Raw genomic sequence first — 20,902 nt, 5'->3', positions numbered from 1 at the left:
AAATCCCAGGGTGAGCATTATAAGATCTGTTTACTGAGGCTTCAACAGCAAACAATCAAACATACATTTTAACAAAAGGCTATACTGCAAGCTTTGGATATTTCCTATTCTAGAGCTGAATTTGCATTTTGGTGGTGGGTGAGAGATGAAAGGGATTAGAGGTGGCCAAGAAGGTGGGCTTTGGATCTGAATTAGATTGGGGCTAAGATTTGGCTTTTAGGTTCAAGGTCCAACCAGGGTTAAGATGCAGGCTCAGGCTTAAAATTAATATAGCTGAAGTCTCACAAACATTTCTTGTAGGATTCCAGACCACAATGGCAGGGACTTCCCAGTTCTGTTGTTCACATGAGATTTCTACTCTTTGGGTCTGTAATTGTGCAAGAATAATTTGTATGATTCTGCCCACATCCAACTTGGAAGCAGGAAACAAGACCTCTTGCAGTTTTGGAACCTATTGAGAACCAAAATTGTGGAGGTAGGATAACATCTGCAATTGTGAATCTAAACCCCACAAAATTTAAATGATTCCATGTTCCAAAGTTGGCCCATTTCTAGTTACACTGGACATCAGCAGAATCAAGGGCCACAATGCAGTAGTTTGTTATAGGTGGAAGCTTTAAAAGTAAAAACCTCTGAAGTAACTTTGTTTTTTTCTTTAAGCACCATTCAGGTTGTTCTCTCAAGAAACACGTGACTCAGCTGCCTATTACCTGCGGTTGGTCCTGGAAAACTTAGAAAGAACAGTTACAATGGATTCTTCTCCTTCACCTCAGGCAGTGGGAAGCAAAAATTCTACCACAACAGTCAATAAGGTAATAGCAATCTTCACTGGATAAAAATGGTTTGAGGTTTCAGCCTTTAAAGCACAACCCTTTTTTAATGTCATTCTTACTCTATTTTTTTCATCAGACTGTTGGGTTTTTTTATGTAGAATCTAAACTGTACAGAGATTGTTACCTTTCAGATCCATGTGCAGTATTACATGTCCTATAGAAGTTTAATATTATGTGTGTATGTGCATAAACATTTATAGAGCATGTGATGAGGTCTCTGGAAACTTAAGCACAGTATGACAACGTTATCAAAGTTTTTGTGAAAAGGACATGCTTTTTCCGTGGTGTCAACGTCTTTCAGAGGAAAGAGTAAGTTAAAGAAATTCAATGAGAGGCATAATTAGACACTACTGGCTTTGTTGTTGTAATGTGTTTACTGGTGACAACCTAGTATGTGTTGCATCTAGGTCAAGTCAGGCCAATTTACCTAATTCCGTGCAATTATTATTTTGTAGCAATCCTATTCCCAGAAGCCCTCGAATGACTAAATCCAGTTATTCTGAACTCTAATCAAAGTTAATCTGATGACTGAAATGGTCTTTGTAGTGGTTGCCATGTAGCAAGCTGGTTAAAACTGAGACATAGAAGGGTTAAGCATCTTGCCTGGGGAGACATTGTCACCTTGGCACAAGGTTGGCAGTAAGGAGACCAAGATATGACACAGGATATGTCACTTAACCTCTCTATACTTTTGTTTCCACAGCTATAAATGAGGATACATATATGCCTAACTACATCATGTCTGCAAAGTGTTGTATCTAGTAAGTGCAAAGTATTTAGCCAGCCACTGGCAGACATGAGACTAGAACTCAGAACAGAGATGGTCAAAAAAGGGAGCATTTTTTGTGAAAAATTTGTCCGGTTTGTCCGAGAGCGTGATGGCCCCCAGCCTTTTTCTCTTCCCTCTGAGGAGGTTCTTCCTCTGGCAGCTTCTTTAAAATTTAATGCACATTTTTGAGTAAAAGTGGCCCACTGCGTGCAAAAAAAATTAATTAATTAATAAAAAATAAAAATCTAAATTGTGGAACATCTGTTACATGAAACTCTGATGGAGAAAAATATATTAATTTTTTCAGAATTCATCCAATTTTGCAGTTTTTCAAACCATAATATAAGCAAATATTAATTGGGGGAAAAAATTGATGAGTATTTTGCCCAGTTCTATTCTAAACATATAAGCCCAGATCATCAGATGAAAGAGACTTCCACTCAGTGCTGCTGAATGGGGAAGGGGTTGAAGTGAAAGGTGTCTTTTTGCTAGTTCTGCACTGCCCCAGTGCCTATGGCTGCTAAGGGGATATATACTTCAATTTGGCTCAGCATAATTTAGAGCGGCTCTGAGACCACAGTGCATCTGGGTTTTTTCAGTAGAACTGATCAAAAACCAGAATTTCTGTCTCATGGGAAATCCTGGTATTTATTTACTTCTTTTTATTCTAAATAATGACAAAATATCGAACACTTTGTAAACAGAAGTTCTGAAAAATTTCAGTATGGAAATGAAAAGTTTTAACACTGTTACTTGGACCTTTTTGAGCAAAATGAAATGTTTCAACATTCCTGAATCTGAAAATTTTGTCACAGGTCAGTTCAATGTTAACAATGCATCCACTTGAGCTGCCATATTACCTCATAGGAGTTGTGGTTTGGGTGCCTCATGGCCTCCTATGGGCCAGGCTTCCCAGCCACACTGCATCTTCCATAGTGAAACATGATTGTGAGATTACTGTGATACATGGTAGCAGCTCAGTCAGAGGGGAGACTTTGGTGCATCATGGGAGATTTAGTTTGGCTACAAGTCTGACCCATAAGGGAGAACAACTGGGGTATAAGACACCTGAATTCCAGTTTCTATGAGGTGTCACAGCATCTTAGAAGGAGGCATATTAATATCAAACTGGTCCAACACGTAATGTTTCATTTGAGTTGACTGACCCAAAATGAAATTATTTGGAAACTAAATGTTTTAATTCAACTTAACCAATGGCACGTTAATTTTTTTTCTTTGCAAAATTGGTATTTTCCCATGGAAAATTTTGATTTATTTATTAATTTTTTTGCAGAAACATTTTCTGTTTAAACATTTTGACAGAAAATTTCCAAGCAGCTCTATTTATCAGACAACAGGCCACACCTTTTCCTCCCCTGATACTTTTCTTACTCTCATGTTAATAGATGGGTTGTGGCTTAGAGCTAGCTATGCCAGTTCCATGCCATCATTGGATTCCTCATGCCAGGTTACTATATAACTAAGTGCTAAGTGTCACTGTAGTAATCTTCTTATGCTGTCATGTATATGTAGTAATAACAGGACTATGAAATTATCTGACCACTAATTCATTTTATCTCAACTATAGAAGTCAGTTGAAGTTTGCCCAAATAATAGTGGAAGGCAGACATAGTGGGGGAACAAAGGTGACTTTTCTGAGGATATATCGGGGACTAAGGAAAGAGAAGATGATCTTCAGCCCTGTGGAGAGGGAGTTCAAATGAAGATCATTGTCATGTTACACATAAACCATTGGATTCTTTGGGAACTGGCTGGAATTAAGACAGTTACTAGAAGGCAAAAGAAAATTACTGGTCTTACTGAAGATCATGATTCAGTTTGGTGGCTGGAGTGAGTTTGTGTTACTGGAGAAAATTTTTTCTTAAGAATCCTGTTAAGGAATATCCCTGTACCCAAATTGTTTCTTTAAAAGGATGAGAGCTAGAATGTTCTAAAATCTTATCAAGGTAAGTTTCCTTTTAAATACACTTAGAAATAGAGAAGTATCTGACTCCTTTTTTTTTCTTTGTCTTGCGGCCCTAAAGATAGAGAAATAACATTAAAATGCTTGTAGAGTATGCTTGTAGAGACATACATTTTATATGATAGTTATAAAGAGCCCTTCACAAGGTTGTATCAATTATGTTATCTCATGTGGAGAATGATGACATTTCTTCTGACTAGATTTATGACCAATGATGTTTTGGATTAGTCTGACCAGCAAACCAAGCTTTGTATGTAGTCTCAAACTATTGTCACATGTCAATAGTAAGGGTTTTTTTGTTCTTTTTTTTTTTGAGGGGGGGGGTTGGCAGTAGGAGGTATTGAGGAAGATTGTGCATTTGCCAAAGCTGTAGCTATACAGTACCTGAAATGCAAACGTATATCAGCAAAGTAAGATTAGCGCTCAATAATCACAGCAATATTTGTATCCATCTCTCATGTGCATATAGTGGAGATGTTGCTATTATCTGAAATTAAACTGAAGTCTAAGATGGTGTGAGTGCCCTGATAGTGGATGAAGCATGGTTTGACAGATTTTTATGATAAGTCCCAGTGCAACCAGAATTTTAATAATACACAAACACCTATTATGTATGTACTTGCACTCAATTTGAAATAAAATGTAATAGAGTAAATCATAAAAAGTCAGTTTCAATGGTCTACAGACAGCCTTGTGCCTTTACAGAATAAACTTTGTGTCCTCTCCCACCCTGTATAACAGCAGGAACTTTCAGTTGCACTTATGCCACAAAACCGAAACAATGGGTGTCTTAAATCTGTAATGTGTTCAGTAGACATGAATTTACCTTTTCCCATACCTAACCCCTTCAAGCTGTTGGGACACTTTAGTAGCCTGGCTTTCTTCAGGGCGTTAATTAGTACAGTTCTCCTTGTAAAGTGCTACACAAAAGAGAAATAAGGCAGAAATGTCTCGAGAGGGATTGGAGGTGTGCAGCACCTAGAGGTCTTCTCCCCCTCTGCTGGGGCTTTGACACTACCCCTGGCAGGGTGGATGTCCTGGACCTCCAGTCCCTTGAATTGCTGTGAACGGGAAGAACATAATTATTTAAAGGCTTCTAGAGCTGAGTGGTGTCAAAGGCCTCCACCTTCCCTTTCTGTTTCAGGTTCTGTGGCTTCAACTACACACCTTACAGCTGTTTCAACCAGCTGCACAACCATAGCCTGTAGTGAGGGGGCGTGGCCTCCCTCCCTGACAGATGGGTAGAGACCCGCGACTGCCCCCTGCTGAGCAGAGCTGTGACACCTGTGGCCACCCTGCCAGAAGCAGAGGGGCGGGACAGGAACCAGAAATATAAAAGGCAGGCCTTCCAGCTCACTTAGAAGGGAGCTGCTAGAGGAGCAGGACATTTCCCCTTTCCTGCTGCTGGAGCTCAGGCCTGACAGGCCACTACAGTACCAGAGACCTGGAAGGACTGCTGGAGCTGCCAGGCATGGGGTCACCGATGAGCTGTTGGGGCTGCCACTAGCCGTTTATCCCAGCAACGACCCCAGAACCCAGGTACCCCCGAATGGAAGTGTAAGAAGAAGCCCAGGGAAGCTGAATAGGGTTCAGCTGCATTACTGACTGTTGCATGTTGCGTCCAGATTCACTGCTGACCGGTGGCAGACCACTCCACCACTGTTTGGGACCTGGGCTGGGATGCAGTGGAGGCAGGTGGGCCTGCGTCCCCCTACTACCCCACCCCGGGGATGGCAGCCTCCCCACTTGTAGGCCAAGAGGCCTGCACTGGTCTGTCGTCCACCCGAGCTGGGACGCCAGACAGTCTTGCTGTCTGCCCTGCCAGAGAGCTGATTCCCTTAGAGTGCAGCCTGATTGCAGGCCAGAGCCATTTGCTGTTTGCTTCCCATCCTGATTGAGGGCCTGGGGCTATAGACTCACTGCTGCTCTGCCTGACTGTAGGCCAGCCACGCCTGGCCTTACCATGAGGCAAACTGAGGCGGGCACCTCAGGTGCCAGACTGGGGGCGGGGGTGGCACCACTAGGACCCAGAGTGTAGAAAATGGTGTCTGCTGCTGGTGCATATGTATTCTCTCTGCTCTAGATGCACAATGATGGTGGAGTGCTGTGCTGGAGGAAGGAGGGCACAAGAGACATAACAGGCAGGCAGGAGAAAAGGTGAGAGGGAATAACAGAAAGCAGCAGGAGCTGCAGGGAGAGAGAGGAGGAGGAGCCTCTTATGTACCTCTCTAGCACCCCCAGGAGCCTGGATTGATTAATACCAGCTTCTCAGGGAGCTTCCTGTTTCCTGCTGCTTCCCTGAACCCACTTGAGAAGAACAGGCAGTCAGCTGAAGTAGTAGGAGCCAGTTAGGCCCTTAAGACGCTGATATCTTCCCTCACTCAGGCCCTGCTACCAGCCTGTTTATTTGTCCCCTTCAACTGAGTGTTGAGAGCCATTATAGCTGGCACAGACCAGCAGTCATGAGTGAAAGAAGAAAACGCCCCTCTGGGGCAGCATTCAGAAAAAGAAAGAAAGCAAAGGATGTAGCATCAGCTTCTAGTGAGGCTGCTGAATTTTTTAATGTAATTCAAAGTATCTATGTATTTTTCTCTGCATCAACTCATCGATGGCAATTTTTGAAGCAACATCTGGGAACATCCTCTCTGACACTGAAACCACTGAGTGCCACACGATGGGAAAGTCGAGTGGCGGCGATAAAGCCTGTCAAACACCATTTTGGGAAGATAGATGATGCCATAGTTGCCATTATGGAGGATAATGCTATGACAGGAACTCTTTGTGGGAGAACAGTGGCAGAGGGAAATGGAATCACCAGAAACATACATAACTTCAAATTTCTGTGTGGCTTAGTGTTGTGGCATGACACACTGTTTGAAATACATGTTGTAAGCAAGAGACTCCAAGGTGTTGACCTTGATATATCTGGAGCAATGGAACAACTGGACAAAGCAAAGTCATACCCACAGTCTTACTGGTCAGATGAGGGATTTCAAAATGTTCTGAAGAGTGCACAGAAGTTGGCAGAGGAACTTCACACTGAAGCTATTTTCCCACCCATTCAAGAATACGAGAGTCACCAAAGAAGAAGACATTTTGATTACGAGGCACGGGATAATACTATAAGAGACCCCAAACAACAATTCAAAGTTGAATTCTTTAACCAGGTGCTAGATTGTGCAATACAGTCAGTTGAAGAACGTTTCATGCAGCTCAAGGAACACAGCGGTATATTTGGGATGTTGTATGATATTCCAAAAATCCTCACTATACCTGAAGAAGACTTACACCAGCAATGCAGGGCACTAGAGACAGTGTTGACATATGATGACATGTGCGATATTGATGCGAGTGATTTAGGTGATGAACTGAAAGCGCTTTCAAGATATAACAAGGAGTCCAGTGGCACCTTAAAGACTAACAGATTTATTTGGGCATAAGCTTTCGTGGGTTAAAAAACCCTCACTTCTTCAGATGCAGGGAGGTTTTTTTACCCATGAAAGCTTATGCTCAAATAAATCTGTTAGTCTTTAAGGTGCCACCGGACTCCTTGTTTTTTTTGTGGATACAGACTAACACAGCTACCACCTGATACTTTCAAGATATATTTCAGCAGGATCAGCTCCAAAGGCTGTTCTGGAATATATGTGCACAAATAAGGTGACCACCCTCTTTCCAAATGCTTTTGTTGCTCTGCGCATATTTCTAACACTTTCTGTAACAGTTGCTAGTGGATAACGCAACTTCTCCAAGCTGAAGTTAATAACACATCTACGCTCCACAATGACACAGGAGAGGCTGGTCAGCCCTGCAACCATCTCAACAGAGCATGAGCTGGCCCAGACTGTGGACCTTCAGCAGGAAGCAGTTCAAATCTTTGCAACCAAGAAGGCATGGAAACAGGGGCGGCTCCAGGCCCCAGCACGCCAAGTGCGTGCTTGGGGCGGCATGCCGCGGGGGGCGCTCTGCCGGTCGCCGGGAGGGCAGCAGGCAGCTCTGGTGGACCTCCCGCAGGCATGCCTGCGGAGGGTCCGGTGGTCCCGCAGCTTCGGTGGAGCATCCACAGGCATGCCTGCGGGAGGTCCACCGGAGCCGCGGGACCAGCGGACCCTCTGCAGGCACGTCTACGGGAGGTCCACCGAAGCCGCGGGACTGGCGACCAGCAGAGCGCCCCCCACGACGTGCCACCTTGCTTGGGGCGGCGAAATGGCTAGAGGCACCCCTGCATGGAAAGCACCACTTTGATTATTCAAACAAATAAAAATGCCAGTGTTTACTGTGCAGACAAGTTACATTTGCTGTTCAGACATTTGAAAGTTATGTGCTACTTAAAATTTTTGAACAAGACATTTTAAGTTGTTAGTTCTCCTTTACTGGGGTAGGTAGCAGAGCCAGTACCATGAGAGGAATAGAACAGGAAGAAGGCAGAATTGAGACCTTTCAAAGTTTTGGCCCAAGCGAGGGGGCATAGGGGCATCATTTGAGCTCCCCGCCTCAGGTGCCAAAATGTTGTGGGCTGGCCCTGAGGCCAGAGCCATTAACTGTTGGCTGACCCACTGTGGCAGAGGGCTGTGGCTCACAGACTCAATTGCTGCCCGGCCTGGGCTGCAGGCTTGGGCCTACTAACTGTCGGCTAATTCCTCCTGGAACTGGGTCGCTCCAGAGGCATTATAGCGAGGGGGCGTGGTCTCCCTCCCAGACAAATGGGGAGAGAGATGTGACTACCTTAAACAGCCCTTAACATATTTGAAGACTACCAGTATATTATCAGGTTCCCCCTCCCTCAGTTTTCTCCTCTCAAGACTAAATATGCTCAGTTTTTAATCTTTCCTCATAGGTCAGGTTTTCTAAATCTTTTATCCTTTTTTTCTCTCTCCTCCCTGGACTCTCCAATTTGTCTACATCTTTACTGAAGTGGACACAGTACTCCAGCTGAGGTCTCACTTGTGACGAGTAGAGAAAAAAATTACTTTCTGTTATGGAACACTTGGTGTAAAAGAGAGTGTGCACAACTGTCACTTGTGTCGCATCAGCTTTTACATTGTAAACTATTGGGGCCAGGGATTGTGCCTTTTTACATGTTTTTGTAAATGGTCTATCACATTTTTGTATTGAAAAACTATTTATTAATAACAATGAATCATAAATGTGCTGCTTTACCAATTCCAGTAGATGTTTGTGCTGATCCAACTTGTTGCGTATAGTTGTAATAGAAATTTTTAATGCCCCAATTTCAGAAATAATTACTTGTTGTGATTGCTACCCCCAAGGCTCTTTCCAGGACCTGGGTCCTCCTGGTTCCTGTAATGGGATGTGCTCAGCAGGTCCTTAGTACTGCACAGAGTCCTGTTGATTTCAATAGGACTTCACAAGGCTGGAATGGTCAAGTGCATGTATCCCTTTGCACGACCAGAGCCTTAGACTCTGCAAAACATACACCCTACTTTTCTGTGTCACTGTCCTGGTGCAGAAAGGAGTTAATCTTATTTGTCCTTGCAACAATCCTGCATGGTTTTATTTGGTCAGGACAGATTGCTTTTATATGGAATAAAAAGAGCGTTGGAGCGTTACAGATTCAGTTTTGCCATAGTGTAGGGATGGAATAAGGGATGGAATAGAGGAAGAGTGCAGCTACCCTCTGTTAGTGTCTTGGGCTCTTGTGCAGATGCAGTTCTTTAACAGATATCACACTAGGGCTGAGCTCAGCAATTTTCTGCCCCTTGTTTTTTCATACTTTTAACTTGTAGCCCTCTTCTGCGGTCCTTGTGGGGTGAGGGAGGGGGTCATTTTACGTCTTGGATTAAAGAGACATGCAGCAACCTGCTTCCACTCCCACTAGCTGCCATCTAGCAGCTTCCTGTCAACGGAGCTTGGAAGCAAATTGTTTGTTTTTAAAAAAGGCTTGAGTTAAAAATAAATATATTAGGAAGATTATTTTGAATAGTAATGGGCCTTAATGGAGCTATTAAAGTAGAGTCTTAGAGCATAGGTGCCCCTTCCTGTTACTCCTTGTTTAATGTATATAGATAAATGGGCACACTTCCTGAAGTGTTCTTGTGCACACACCCACATTTTTACATTTATACTCCCTCCCTCCTTTTCTATGTGAAGCAGTTCCCACAGACATTGCAGCTAGGAGAAATGTCACAATACATTATTACCTGAGGAGATGCAGCTTATCAGTGGTTTGAAGGAGGGACAGATCCCTAAGTCTCCCACATGCAGGAGAGAACCATCTGCCATCCTTGCCTGGTAGGTCTGACCCTGCCACCCTGGTCTGTTAGGTCAAACAGGATTTTGAACATCCAGGGGCTTGCTTCACACCAAATGGTAACCTCTCTGCCTTGCAAAGGGGAATATCTCACACACCACACCATGAAAAGCTTTGGTCAGCTAATGTCTGAGGGAAGACTGTGGTGTTTCTCCTCTTGATTTTTGTATTCAGTGGGATTGTAGTCAAGTGAGGAGGGAAGTATTTAATAAATGTTGTGGAGTTATTCTTTTGACTACTTTGATGGTCTTGATTTCCATGCTTTTCCCTTTTATCCCTGGTTCCTGTCTGTACACCTTCTTTTAATGTCACCCCATCCCAGGGCCGCCCAGAGGGGGGGCAATTTGCCCCGGGCCCCGGGCTCCGCAGGGGCCCCCAAGAGAACAGCGGAGGCTCCCGCCTCCGCCCCTCTCCTGGAGCCTCAGCGCATCAAGCGCCGAGTCTCCGCCGGGGCCCCTGAGCCCCGCCCCGGTCCGAGCCGCGTGGTCAGGGGGCGGGGCTGCGAGCTCCAATGGGGCCTGAGCTCCCGCCGCTCGGCGTGGAGCTCCCAGCCCCGCCCCCTCATCACGCGGCTCTGAGCGGGACAGAGCTCAGGCCCCGCCGGCCACACGCTGTGGCTGTTCCGGCGAGGCGCTGAGACTCCGGGTGAGGAGGGAGCCGGGGGTAAGAGGCTGGGGCCGGGGCGGGGGGGAAGCGGGACCCGCCGCCGAAGCGCAGCCCAGTCTTCAGCGGTGGGGGGCCCTTCCGTTCCGGGACCCGCCGCCGAAGTGCCCCGAAGACCCGCGGCGGGGACCCACCCCCCCGCCGAATTACCGCCGAAGACCGGGCTGCACTTCAGCGGCGGGTCCCGCTTCGGCGGTAATTCGGCGGCGGGGGGGCCCCCGCCGCGGGTCTTGGGGCACTTCGGCGGCGGGTCCCGGAACAGAAGGGCCCCCCGCCGCCAAAGACCCCGGGCCCCCGGAATCCTCTGGCGGCCCTGCCCCATCCTTTCCCTTAGTAAAGGGCTAGTTTCTTTTTACTATATGATTCCTCTAAATAGAGATCATAAGACCTGTATATACATTCATTCACGAGGACACTAGGGTTATGTCTATAGTACCCCTGAAGTGAGCCTCCCAGGTCCACAGATGTGTTCACAGAGCTTGCGCTAGCTTGTTAAAAATAGCTGTGTAGATGTTGCTTGGATGCTGTGGCTCAGGCTTTCAAGCTGCACCATCTACACAAGCTGCACTGTTCTTGACATGCTAGTGTAAACTTTGCTAGCACAAGTCCATGGACCTGTGCTGGGAGGCTCGCTCCCAGATGCAGTGTAGACATACTCTAGGTGGGAGGCACTGCACCTTAATGTGTATACTCCAGGAAGGATGAGCTAAAGGTTGAGACCTGGACCAAAGGGCCACTTAGGAAGGAGGGGTAAGTGGACTCTCCCACTCTAGTGTGCTAGGGGTGCTCCAGGATGGAGCTATATATACACTACATATGAATAGGAATACTAAATTCTTATGGACTTTATTTTTACATATTACAGAAATATACTGTATCATTCATTGCACATATATGTCCCTGTATAAAATCACTCAATGTTTATTAAACTTAATGCAAGTGAACATTTCTTAAAGAAATGGAAACAAATCACTACCCTATCTCTTTAAGCATTTGTGATTATATTATTGCATCATTGCACTCTGCCTTTGGCCTTTTAGACACCGCCCCCACATTGAAACAGCATGGACAACATCATTTTAAATAAGTGTTTTTTACTTCTGAAGTGCTTGTGATTAAGGTCAAGTTTAACTAATATCCTTCATGAGTATAAGAGCCAATATAAGTTAGCCTTGAAAGGCTGTTTTTGTTCAGAGTCTAATTCAGAGTCCTAGAGTGCATTGCACTTGAAATATTGCTATTGTGTCACTGAAGTGTTAAATATTTACAGTATGTTCTCCCCCAAAATCACATCAGTTGCAACAGATGTGTGGCATGCCTCTCCCCTGCCTCCCCCTCTTCCCCCACAGCATTGCTCACTCCCTTATGGCTACCTGCACTTGTAACACAGCATAAATCCACAACACCCCTAGCTCTGACACTTTGTTTTTTAACCATATTCAACACATGGATAGGTCCAGCCGTTCAAATTTATTATTACTTGTAATCAAGCTCTTTACAGAAAGGAAACTACAGGGACTCAAGCCACAAACACTTGCTGCCACCACCACAGACATTTGTATTGCACATAGTTGTTTTTTTTAATTATCTCAATTTTTCTTGGCAGTGGCCCCAGACTTTAAGACTCTCTGTCGTCCTTCTGAACCCCAGCCAGGATACATGCTACAGGAGCCAGGCCATAACCATTGAGACAGTAACTCAGAAATGTTAAGCTGTTTCATCAGCACAGATCCTTCACGTGGATGCATAATTTTTTTCCCATTTGCAATTATCTTCCTCAGTCCTCTTCTCCAACAGTTGGATCATATGCCCTGAAGTTATGACAGTATCAACCTTCATTTTTAATTTTCTTACTCTTGTTGATTTTTGTTTCTTACTCTTAGATGTAGAGGGTTTCATGTGTGTTATACTTCCTGGAGGGGTAGTATCCTGTCCATGTCTGTGTTTAACTCCATTTGACATTAATGGAAGTTATGTCCCTAAACTTAAAAATGTCTAAACATTAGAGCTTCTTAAGGTACTCTGTGCACAAACAACTTTCTCTTTCCTCTGTTTGGGTAGGTTTTGTTTGTTTGTTTGTTGTTTTCTTTACATAGAAGTCAGTGTCAGGAAGAGCCTTTATTTTAATTTAATTTTATTGTATTAAGCCAAAAAAACTGGAGTGAAATCTTGATCCCATTGCAGTGAGCAGTAAAACTCCCACTGACTTCAGTGAGCCCAGGATTTTGCACTTGGCATCCCCAGGAATGATAGCAGCAGCAGGCCTTTGCATCCAAATGTGTCTCCTTTGGGTAATGTTTCTACCTTCCCGCTCTTCAAGCAACAAATCAAATCATTACCAAGTGTCTGTCGATGTTCTGATCCCTTTGAGGAAATGGCTATGCGAACACCTCTTCTCACTTTCAGGTGACATTGTAAATAAGAAGCAGTCAGCAGGATTTCCCATAATGTAAACAAACTTGTTTGTCTTAGCGATTGGCTGAACAAGAAGTAGGACTTGCAGGCTCTCAAGTTTTACATTGTTTTGTTTTTGAGTGCAGTTATGTAACAAAAAAAAATCTACATTTGTAAGTTACACTTTCAGGACACAGAGATTGCACCACAGTACTTGTATGAGGTGAATTGAAAAATACTATTTCTTTTATCATTTTTACAGTGCAAATATTTGTAATAAAAATAATAATATAAAGGAAGCACTGTACACTTTGTATTCTGTGTTGTGATAGAAATCAATATATTTGAAAATGTAGAAAATCATCCAAAATATTTAATAAATTTCATTTGGTATTCTATTGTTTAACCATGCGATTAATCGTGATTAATTTTTTTAATCTCAGTTAAATTTTTTGAGTTAATCGTGTAAGTTAACTGTGATTAATTGACAGCCCTATTAGAGAGCAGTCATATTCCCCCTTCATCCTTCTTTTTGCCAGAATAAACAAGCCAACCTCTTCCAATCTCCTTTTGTAAGATAGAATGATCAGGGGGAAGGGAGAGCCTATTAGCTCATAGCTGCACCTTTTCCATTTAAATTTATCTTTCTTGAAGAGGGGGAAGATTTCCTGAGACTGGATCCTCAGGGAGCAGGATAGAGAGCAGGTGAAGGACTCTTAAACATCTGTAGTGCTATAGATGCTTATAAACATTCAAGAGTTGGTTTGAAGTAATGGGAGTTCACAATAAATAAATAAAATAAACATAAATGTGACTTCTCAATATATTAATGCTGTATGGAGCACTCAAAGGAAAATGTTAGCTATGTGAGCTCATCCTTATACCATATTTTGATCTACAAAAGTAGAAATTACTGAAGAATGTAGTAAAAATAACTGTGTGTGTGAATTATATATACACACGAAGAGAGAGAGAGATACCTGGATAGATTTCCATAATAGGACAGATCCTGTAGTCCTCAGGCAAAAATCCCCACTGAGGTCCGTTATTTGCTCTTTACACAATAAACAAGGCTTAAGTGTGTATATACTGCTACTCTGGTTCAATTCTGGCAGCTTCTAAAAAATAGAACATTCTGAGCTCCACTATGGGGCTCATACACTATTTAAAATGCTACTACCCTATTCCCATACATTATCACATTCCCATTGATTTTGTAGCAGATGAGGGCACTCCCTAAAGGTTTAATGCAGCAGCCAGTTAACCCTGACCTATTAGTAACATTTTGGAGCAAGCCTCCCAGCCTGAGTGGAGAGATCTAGGCTAGCAGGGCTTGCCCTAGTGCTCTAAAAATAGTTATATAGACACTGCTTTGAAGATTTGGCTTGGGCTGGTGCTTGGGCTCTGAAGCCACAACTTCAAACAACTACCTTTACAGCACTTTTGAGCACTAACGTGAGCCTTGCTAGCTTGTGTCTGTCGATCCGGGCTGGGAGGCTCTCTCAAAAATGCTGTAAACATACCCTTAGATGGAGCAGGAGAAATATAAAGGCAGCAAGGGGGAGGAGCGGAGGGAGAAATATCTGGGTGTGAGTTGGAGCCCTGCCGACAGATCTGTATGTGGAAACTCTTGACTGTAGTTGCTGCCTTTGTGGTGCAATGGCTGTTTTTGTTCTGCTTAGACTCTTTGTAAGTTCTCATAAAGATGGCCTTGGGAAGAAGTAACCACAACTGACTCACTGGCTGCCTGACTGTTTTATTTTCTTGGGCAGGGAAATCAGTGTACCAGTCCACAGGGAGTTTTACCTAAGTAAGACCTGCTGGATCAGGTCCATAATTGGTTAGTTAGCCTTTTTATTCAATATTATCAGTTTTATCTATCATTTATTGCTGAGTGTTTCCTCTCATTTATTAACCCTCCTTCCTTCCTTTCCTTTATATCTTAACTCCCCTGTTTTTCTTGGTCCCTTCTCTCCCATTTTTTCATTCATTTTATATTTGTTTCCTTTTCTTCATATTTATCCCTTCTTTATTTTAACCTTTCTGCCTTTATTTTCTTTTTTCTTCATCTCTCTCTTTTTTCACATGTACTTATCTGGTATTGAAATCATAAGGAGGCACATTAGGAGGCCCCAGAGCTCACCTTGAACTAGAGAAATAGAAAAAGCTTGCTCATGCTATAAACAGAATGCTAATTTCAATTAATTGATGGAAATGCTTTTCCATGCCTTTAGGTGTACTACAGATGCAATATTTGCAATGAGGCAAAAGTTTGAAAGAACGATAAATGTAGGGTATAACTGCTATGTAGCATTTATTGATCTTGAGAGAGCTTATGACTTGGTTCCCCGGGAGTTGGTGTTTGGAGTATTGAGATGGATGGGAGGGGGAATGCAAGAAGTAGGGAAGATAGAGGAGCTGAAGTGAGGGTCAAGAGCTAAGGTGGTAATGATACATGGAATTTCAGAGAGTTTTACAGTAATGGTGGGTTTGAGACAAGGCAGTGTGCTGAGTCCATTTCTCATCGTCCTAGTTATGGAGTTAATTAGGAGAACCAAGCTTGTGGGGAGGCAGAGAAAACTCATATATATTGCTGACAATCTGGCCCTTTTGGTTTATAGCAAAGAGAAATTGGTAAATATGGGATCAGACTAGGCATCTGTGTTTGAAGATCATGATTTGGAGGTAAACACAAAGAAATCTGACGTAGGGAAGGTGGAAGAAGAGCTGTTGATTGACATTTCAGGAGAGAAGCTGAAGCAAAAGAAAGAATTTGTGTACTTGGGAAGTACACTTAGTGCCATGGGAGAGAGATCTGGAGAACTGAAAAGAAGAACCCAGTGTGCCTGGGTCTCAGTGAGAAATGCGGCAGGAGTACTGTGAGACAAGCAGTTAAGTAACAAACTAAAAGGAAAAGTGTATGTCGTGTATGTTTGACCCTGCCTGGTTTGGAAACAGTGGGTCTTACGGATATGGAAAAAGAAAAGAAACATGCAGTAGAAAATAATATGCTGAGGAGATTAGCAGGCAAGCAGAGGGTAGACAGCAACAGAGAGTCCTGTGGCACCTTATAGACTAACAGACGTATTGGAGCATAAGCTTTTGTGGGTGAATACCCACTTCGTCAGACGCATGGGAGGACAGAGGGTAGACAGAGTGTGCATGGAAGAAATTAGGGGAAAGATGAATTTAGGTCTCTCAGGCTGGAGAACACATGTTTGAGGCAGGCTTAGAAATGTGATAAGAATGGGTGAAGAACGACCATCAAACAAAGCATGGGAGGAAGAGAAGAGCAGGAAAGGATTTGGAAGACCTAGCATACAATGGAAATACTTTGTCAAGAGAACTTTGAAGAGAAAAGGACTGGAACTTCAAGACCTAGGAACCTGTGCTGTGGACTAGAAAAAGTGGCAAAGGATCGTGGGCACCTCCCACCCTGTGAAAACAGGACAAGGAGTCAGAAAGTGAAGTGAAGGAAATGCTTTTCCTGTGAATAACTTCAACCAAAGTAGTAAACATTAGGGGCTTTGATTATTTTGCTCTCAATTATACCAGTATCAGTCTGAAGTAAATACATTGGTATTGATGGCACTTCTATGGTTTGACCCTTAGAGCAAAATCTGGTCCCATAATTCCATGAGAGACAAACATAAAAACAACCCTGCATAAGTAGGCTTGGCAGAACTCATTTTTTTTCTATATAATTTCAATGGATAATATTGTTTTGTTTTTAACTTTTTATCAATCTTAAATTTTTACAGTTGCAGGAAATTATGGAGGGTCAGAGAATTATTTAATGACAGTAGATGTTTAGATTAAAAAGTTAAAGCTTTATAACCCTAAAAACACAAATTGTCAACATCACATGTCAAAATATACAAAATAAATGTCCTTAAATCAAACTGTAAGTTCTCAAGCAGTGTATTTCTTACTTTGCCTTTCTATAAATTTCAGTTATAGATGGAAACATTTTTTTCACCTGTATGTATGGTAAAATTGACATTTACTGATATTTATTGATAAAAATCTAATCCTTCCAAGTATACACACACTGCATATTTTGGTGAAATGTGCAAGATTTGAAACTTGCTGCAGTGACTTAAGTGATTTCCTTGTTCATGGCATGCCATTTAAAATTAATGCTTTCATAATAGCATTAGGTCCAGTGCTCCCTCTCGAGTTGCATGCTGAAGACATCTCTGTATTCTAGCACCCCTACCTCTCGTAAATAGGGGAGGGGTGATTCAGCAGCCTCTTCTTATGGACCAGTAAGGGGACACTTCTTGAGTGCTGGGATCTGCATGGGCGAAGGTCATAATCTGAAAGAGGAGTAAATGGGGCACGGCATAAAGCTGTGGAAAGGAGGCATAGAATCCTTGAAGAGCTCATGGCAGAGAAATAATACAGTTCCAGGTGCTGTGATATTTCTGCAGCCCATCTCCATGGTGTGGCTCTCTTAAGGATCACCTCTATGTTGTGGGAATCTTGCTGGAAGGATCATCATTGACCTAGAGCCAGCGAAGAATCAAGGACCCTCTACTGGGGTGGCCTTGACCTTCTGTTAAGATCCATTTAGGAATCTGAAGAAAATGGGGGGCCCGGCACCAGTGCAAGTGGGCAACAACCCTCCCTTCCCAATGAAAGGGTCAGACATGTCTCTGTGAGGTAAAATTTACATAGATGTCCTGCCCTTTTGCTCCCCCCATGGATATTCCTGCAGGAGACAGGACCTCTATTAATTTCAAATAATATATCAGACCTCAAGCTACAAAGCCAAATGTTTTCCTCATCAATAATACTTGAATGTCATGAAGAAAACACTTCAAGCCAGAAATTAGAGAAACAACCTGTATTATCATACAAATATGGTTCAATTCATGTATTTATAATCATATGATGATTTCTCAGAGAAACTACAACAATAATCAGAGGCAAATTAACCAGTAAATGCTTTATTGACCATGGTAACATAATACAGGAGAGAGAGGAGAATAATTTGGGCATCCTCTCTTAATGCCTCAAAACCCAATAGCTGTCTTCATCTTCCACGGTCTTTCCTCAAGAGTCTGTCCTTAACACATCCGTCGGTTCTAGTCTATATAGGTTCTTATGCCACACTCATTGACATAGTATCTGAACACCTTCCAGTAGCATGTTAAGCAACATGTCTAATATCTGATATGTTTGTACTCTTGTCCTCTCCCCAGGGGAAGAAACATGCAGTGGAGTGCTTTGTTTTGGAATTGTTTAAATAAATATATGTCCATACACAAAAATTGCTGTTTGCTAGAGTACGAGTTTAAAAAACAAACCTTACAGCAGAAGGTGGTGAGATTTGCAATGGCCCTTATTCCTGTGGGAGTTCATTCCAGAGGCTTGGACCAGCACTTGAGAAAGCGCTGTCTCCTACACAGACAAATTTTACCCTTATTGCAGAGAGTTCAGTTTTGTCAGAGGAACGAAGTTGTCATCCCAGAGCCCTAGTAATCTTTTAGATATCCTAGGGCTCAGGCCATCTCAGTGTCTTAGGAATAAGGACAGAGACCAGAAACCAGACACTCATTTAAAATAAGATCTTGTAATCATTGCCAAACAATGCTGTAAGAAGGAAATAAGAAAATGCATATGCAAACAGAAGGTAGGAGATTCCTTCTACTTTAATGTAAGAAAAGGTGAGCTAATTTGTGCAGGGCTGATGCTGATGGGCTTGGAAATCATGTCTGTGGCCTGGAGACTGGAGGGCATTATCTACCCTGTAAGTACCACTCCTTCAACCCAGACTGAATCTGGCTAGATCTAAATTGGACAGTTATATATTTTTAAAATGAAAACATACCGGTATTTATTATTTATTATGCTTGCACCCAAACATTGGTGTTTGTTATATTTCAGTTAGTAAAGAGTGGGTTTTTTAATGATAAATGTCAATATTTTGAATTTCCTACAATTAGGAGTTATGAGTCTGATCCACAACCCATAAATGCCAATGTGAATCTTTCCATTGACTTTAGTGGGTTTGGGATCAGAGCCTGAAACTGCACTGTGCTGCACCAACCTCAGCCTTCTCGTAGTGGTTGCATAGTTGCAATAGTTAAACTAGATTAAATGAGAGGTCTTAGTATGAGGAGAGAGGATCAGACTGCTGGCCAGCTGAAATGGGAGAAGGCAATCTACTGGTCAAATTCATACTTCTCAATCACATGATCTGTATTCAGCCAATTTCTAGCTGCATGTCAAGGAATGGCTGTTATTGATTCAAGGAGCCTTCTTCCTTTTGCCACTGGTCTCATCTTCTTTAACACATGATAAATACTGTCTCTACTAAAAATATCTGAAGCTACTTGTTTTGGTATGGGAAGACCAGCATCAGTAGATCAATGGTTCTTATTTGTTCCACACTGTGACTCCATGCTACAACAGAAGAAAGTTTCAATGCCCTTCACCCCCCCACACACACTATCTACCCATAAAGAAACGGAGGGTGGCTGTGACACCCTGGACCTGTTTGTGATACCCAGGTTGAGAATTCATGTAACAGAGAATGAGAATTAATGTTCCACGGTCGATTACACCAGATAATGATTTTCATAAATTTTCCCAATCACTAGTAAAAAGTTATGTAACTCCTGTTCTGCATCTGCTTTCAAGTCATGCTTACAGACACCATGAGAATAGGTCAAAAAACAAATCAATAAGAGTCTCATTATTAGGCAGGTAAGCCAGTGAAGTGAAAGGCAGATCAAAGATTTAATTGCTGCCTATTAAATATATTGGAGGGGAATATAAATGAGTTTTAGCAGAGCATGATAAGAGGATCTGGTTTTGTTCCAAATAAAATTCTTTTTTATCTATCAAATTGGCAAATACATAGTCAATTTCTTTCTGATTTTTCTGATATAGGGTAACAGCTAGATCTGCAATAGTTTTGAATAGTATACAGATTTAATGAATAAAACTTCTTAAATCTAATCAACGACCAATGTGCATCTACAATTTAGGTAGGCAAGCATTATTAGTTGGCATTTGTAGAACTGCGGAGATTTTCAGAATCCTATGTATTTCCTTTCTAGCTGTGATTACAAAATTATGACATCTGGAATGACGTCAGATGTAAATACTTCAAATGAAAAAAAATCAGAAATAGATTAGAAAATCAGACAGATCTACAAAATAGTTATATTTTGAAGGCCTCTGTCCCTCCCTGTTTGTTTTACATTACGGGACTCTTAAAGAGATCTCTCTTCCCACTGAATAATGTCAGTCTTGAATTTCTAATGATTAGAGAGTTGTGGTGGTTGCATTCAAAGGTGTAACAATTGGAAGTAACTTTGGATTGCCTATTTTTTATGAAATTACACATTGATTTTAAAACTCGATCCTGTACCAATGGAGCTACACAAATTTACATAGCTTACAATCTGACTTGCTATATTTTTTGTAGCAATTGACAATTCTTTATAGCTGAATGATCTTTGTTCTTTTACTCACCTGTGTTTCTTTAGCTTTCATTTTAGTTTTTATTTTTAAAAGATCTATTTCCGACTGCAAAGAGCTACTGAAATGCCTAAACACGCAAGAATTTCAAATTCACTTTTATTTCTAGTTCTGTTCTCTTTTATCCTTCTAGGATAAATACTTTAAGCCTTTGATCATTGATCCTGATAACCCAGAAAGGTACTCGCAGGTGCTTGTGGACCCCAACAAACTATACAATGTGGTGAAAAAAGCACGAGAGCAGAAATCCCACCAGGAAGTTAGCCTGTTGAATGGACTCATAGATCTCGTGTTCAGCACTCAGGAGCTAGCAGTAGCCCGCGGGCTGGGGCTGAAAGGGAAGGATAAAGAAGAAAAGGCCCTCAACAGAGTAAAAGTATCAGCCTGTGAAGGTAAATATTATTTTTAAAAGACCAAATGATTAATTTGATGTAGAAACAGGTCTTAACCAAAACAATGGAGCCTGAATACCCTGCCACTGGAGGTAAGGAACT

The 20,902-nt window shown here is 42.3% G+C and overlaps 1 protein-coding gene across 1 annotated transcript in view; it reads left to right on the top strand.

Moving 5' to 3' along the window:
• The window catches only part of LOC123362590, a 97,853-nt gene that overhangs the window by 63,469 nt on the left and 13,482 nt on the right, over positions 1-20,902 (top strand). The window contains exons 3-4 of the mRNA XM_045002980.1: positions 661-812; positions 20,542-20,800. Coding sequence (XP_044858915.1) covers positions 661-812; positions 20,542-20,800 — 411 coding nt within the window. The remainder of the gene's footprint in view (positions 1-660; positions 813-20,541; positions 20,801-20,902) is intronic.

Source organism: Mauremys mutica, chromosome 2, assembly GCF_020497125.1.
Source record: "Mauremys mutica isolate MM-2020 ecotype Southern chromosome 2, ASM2049712v1, whole genome shotgun sequence".
Lineage (NCBI taxonomy): Eukaryota > Metazoa > Chordata > Testudines > Geoemydidae > Mauremys > Mauremys mutica.
Note: the sequence above shows the minus strand (reverse complement) of the source record. Positions and strands in the feature narration are given on the sequence as shown.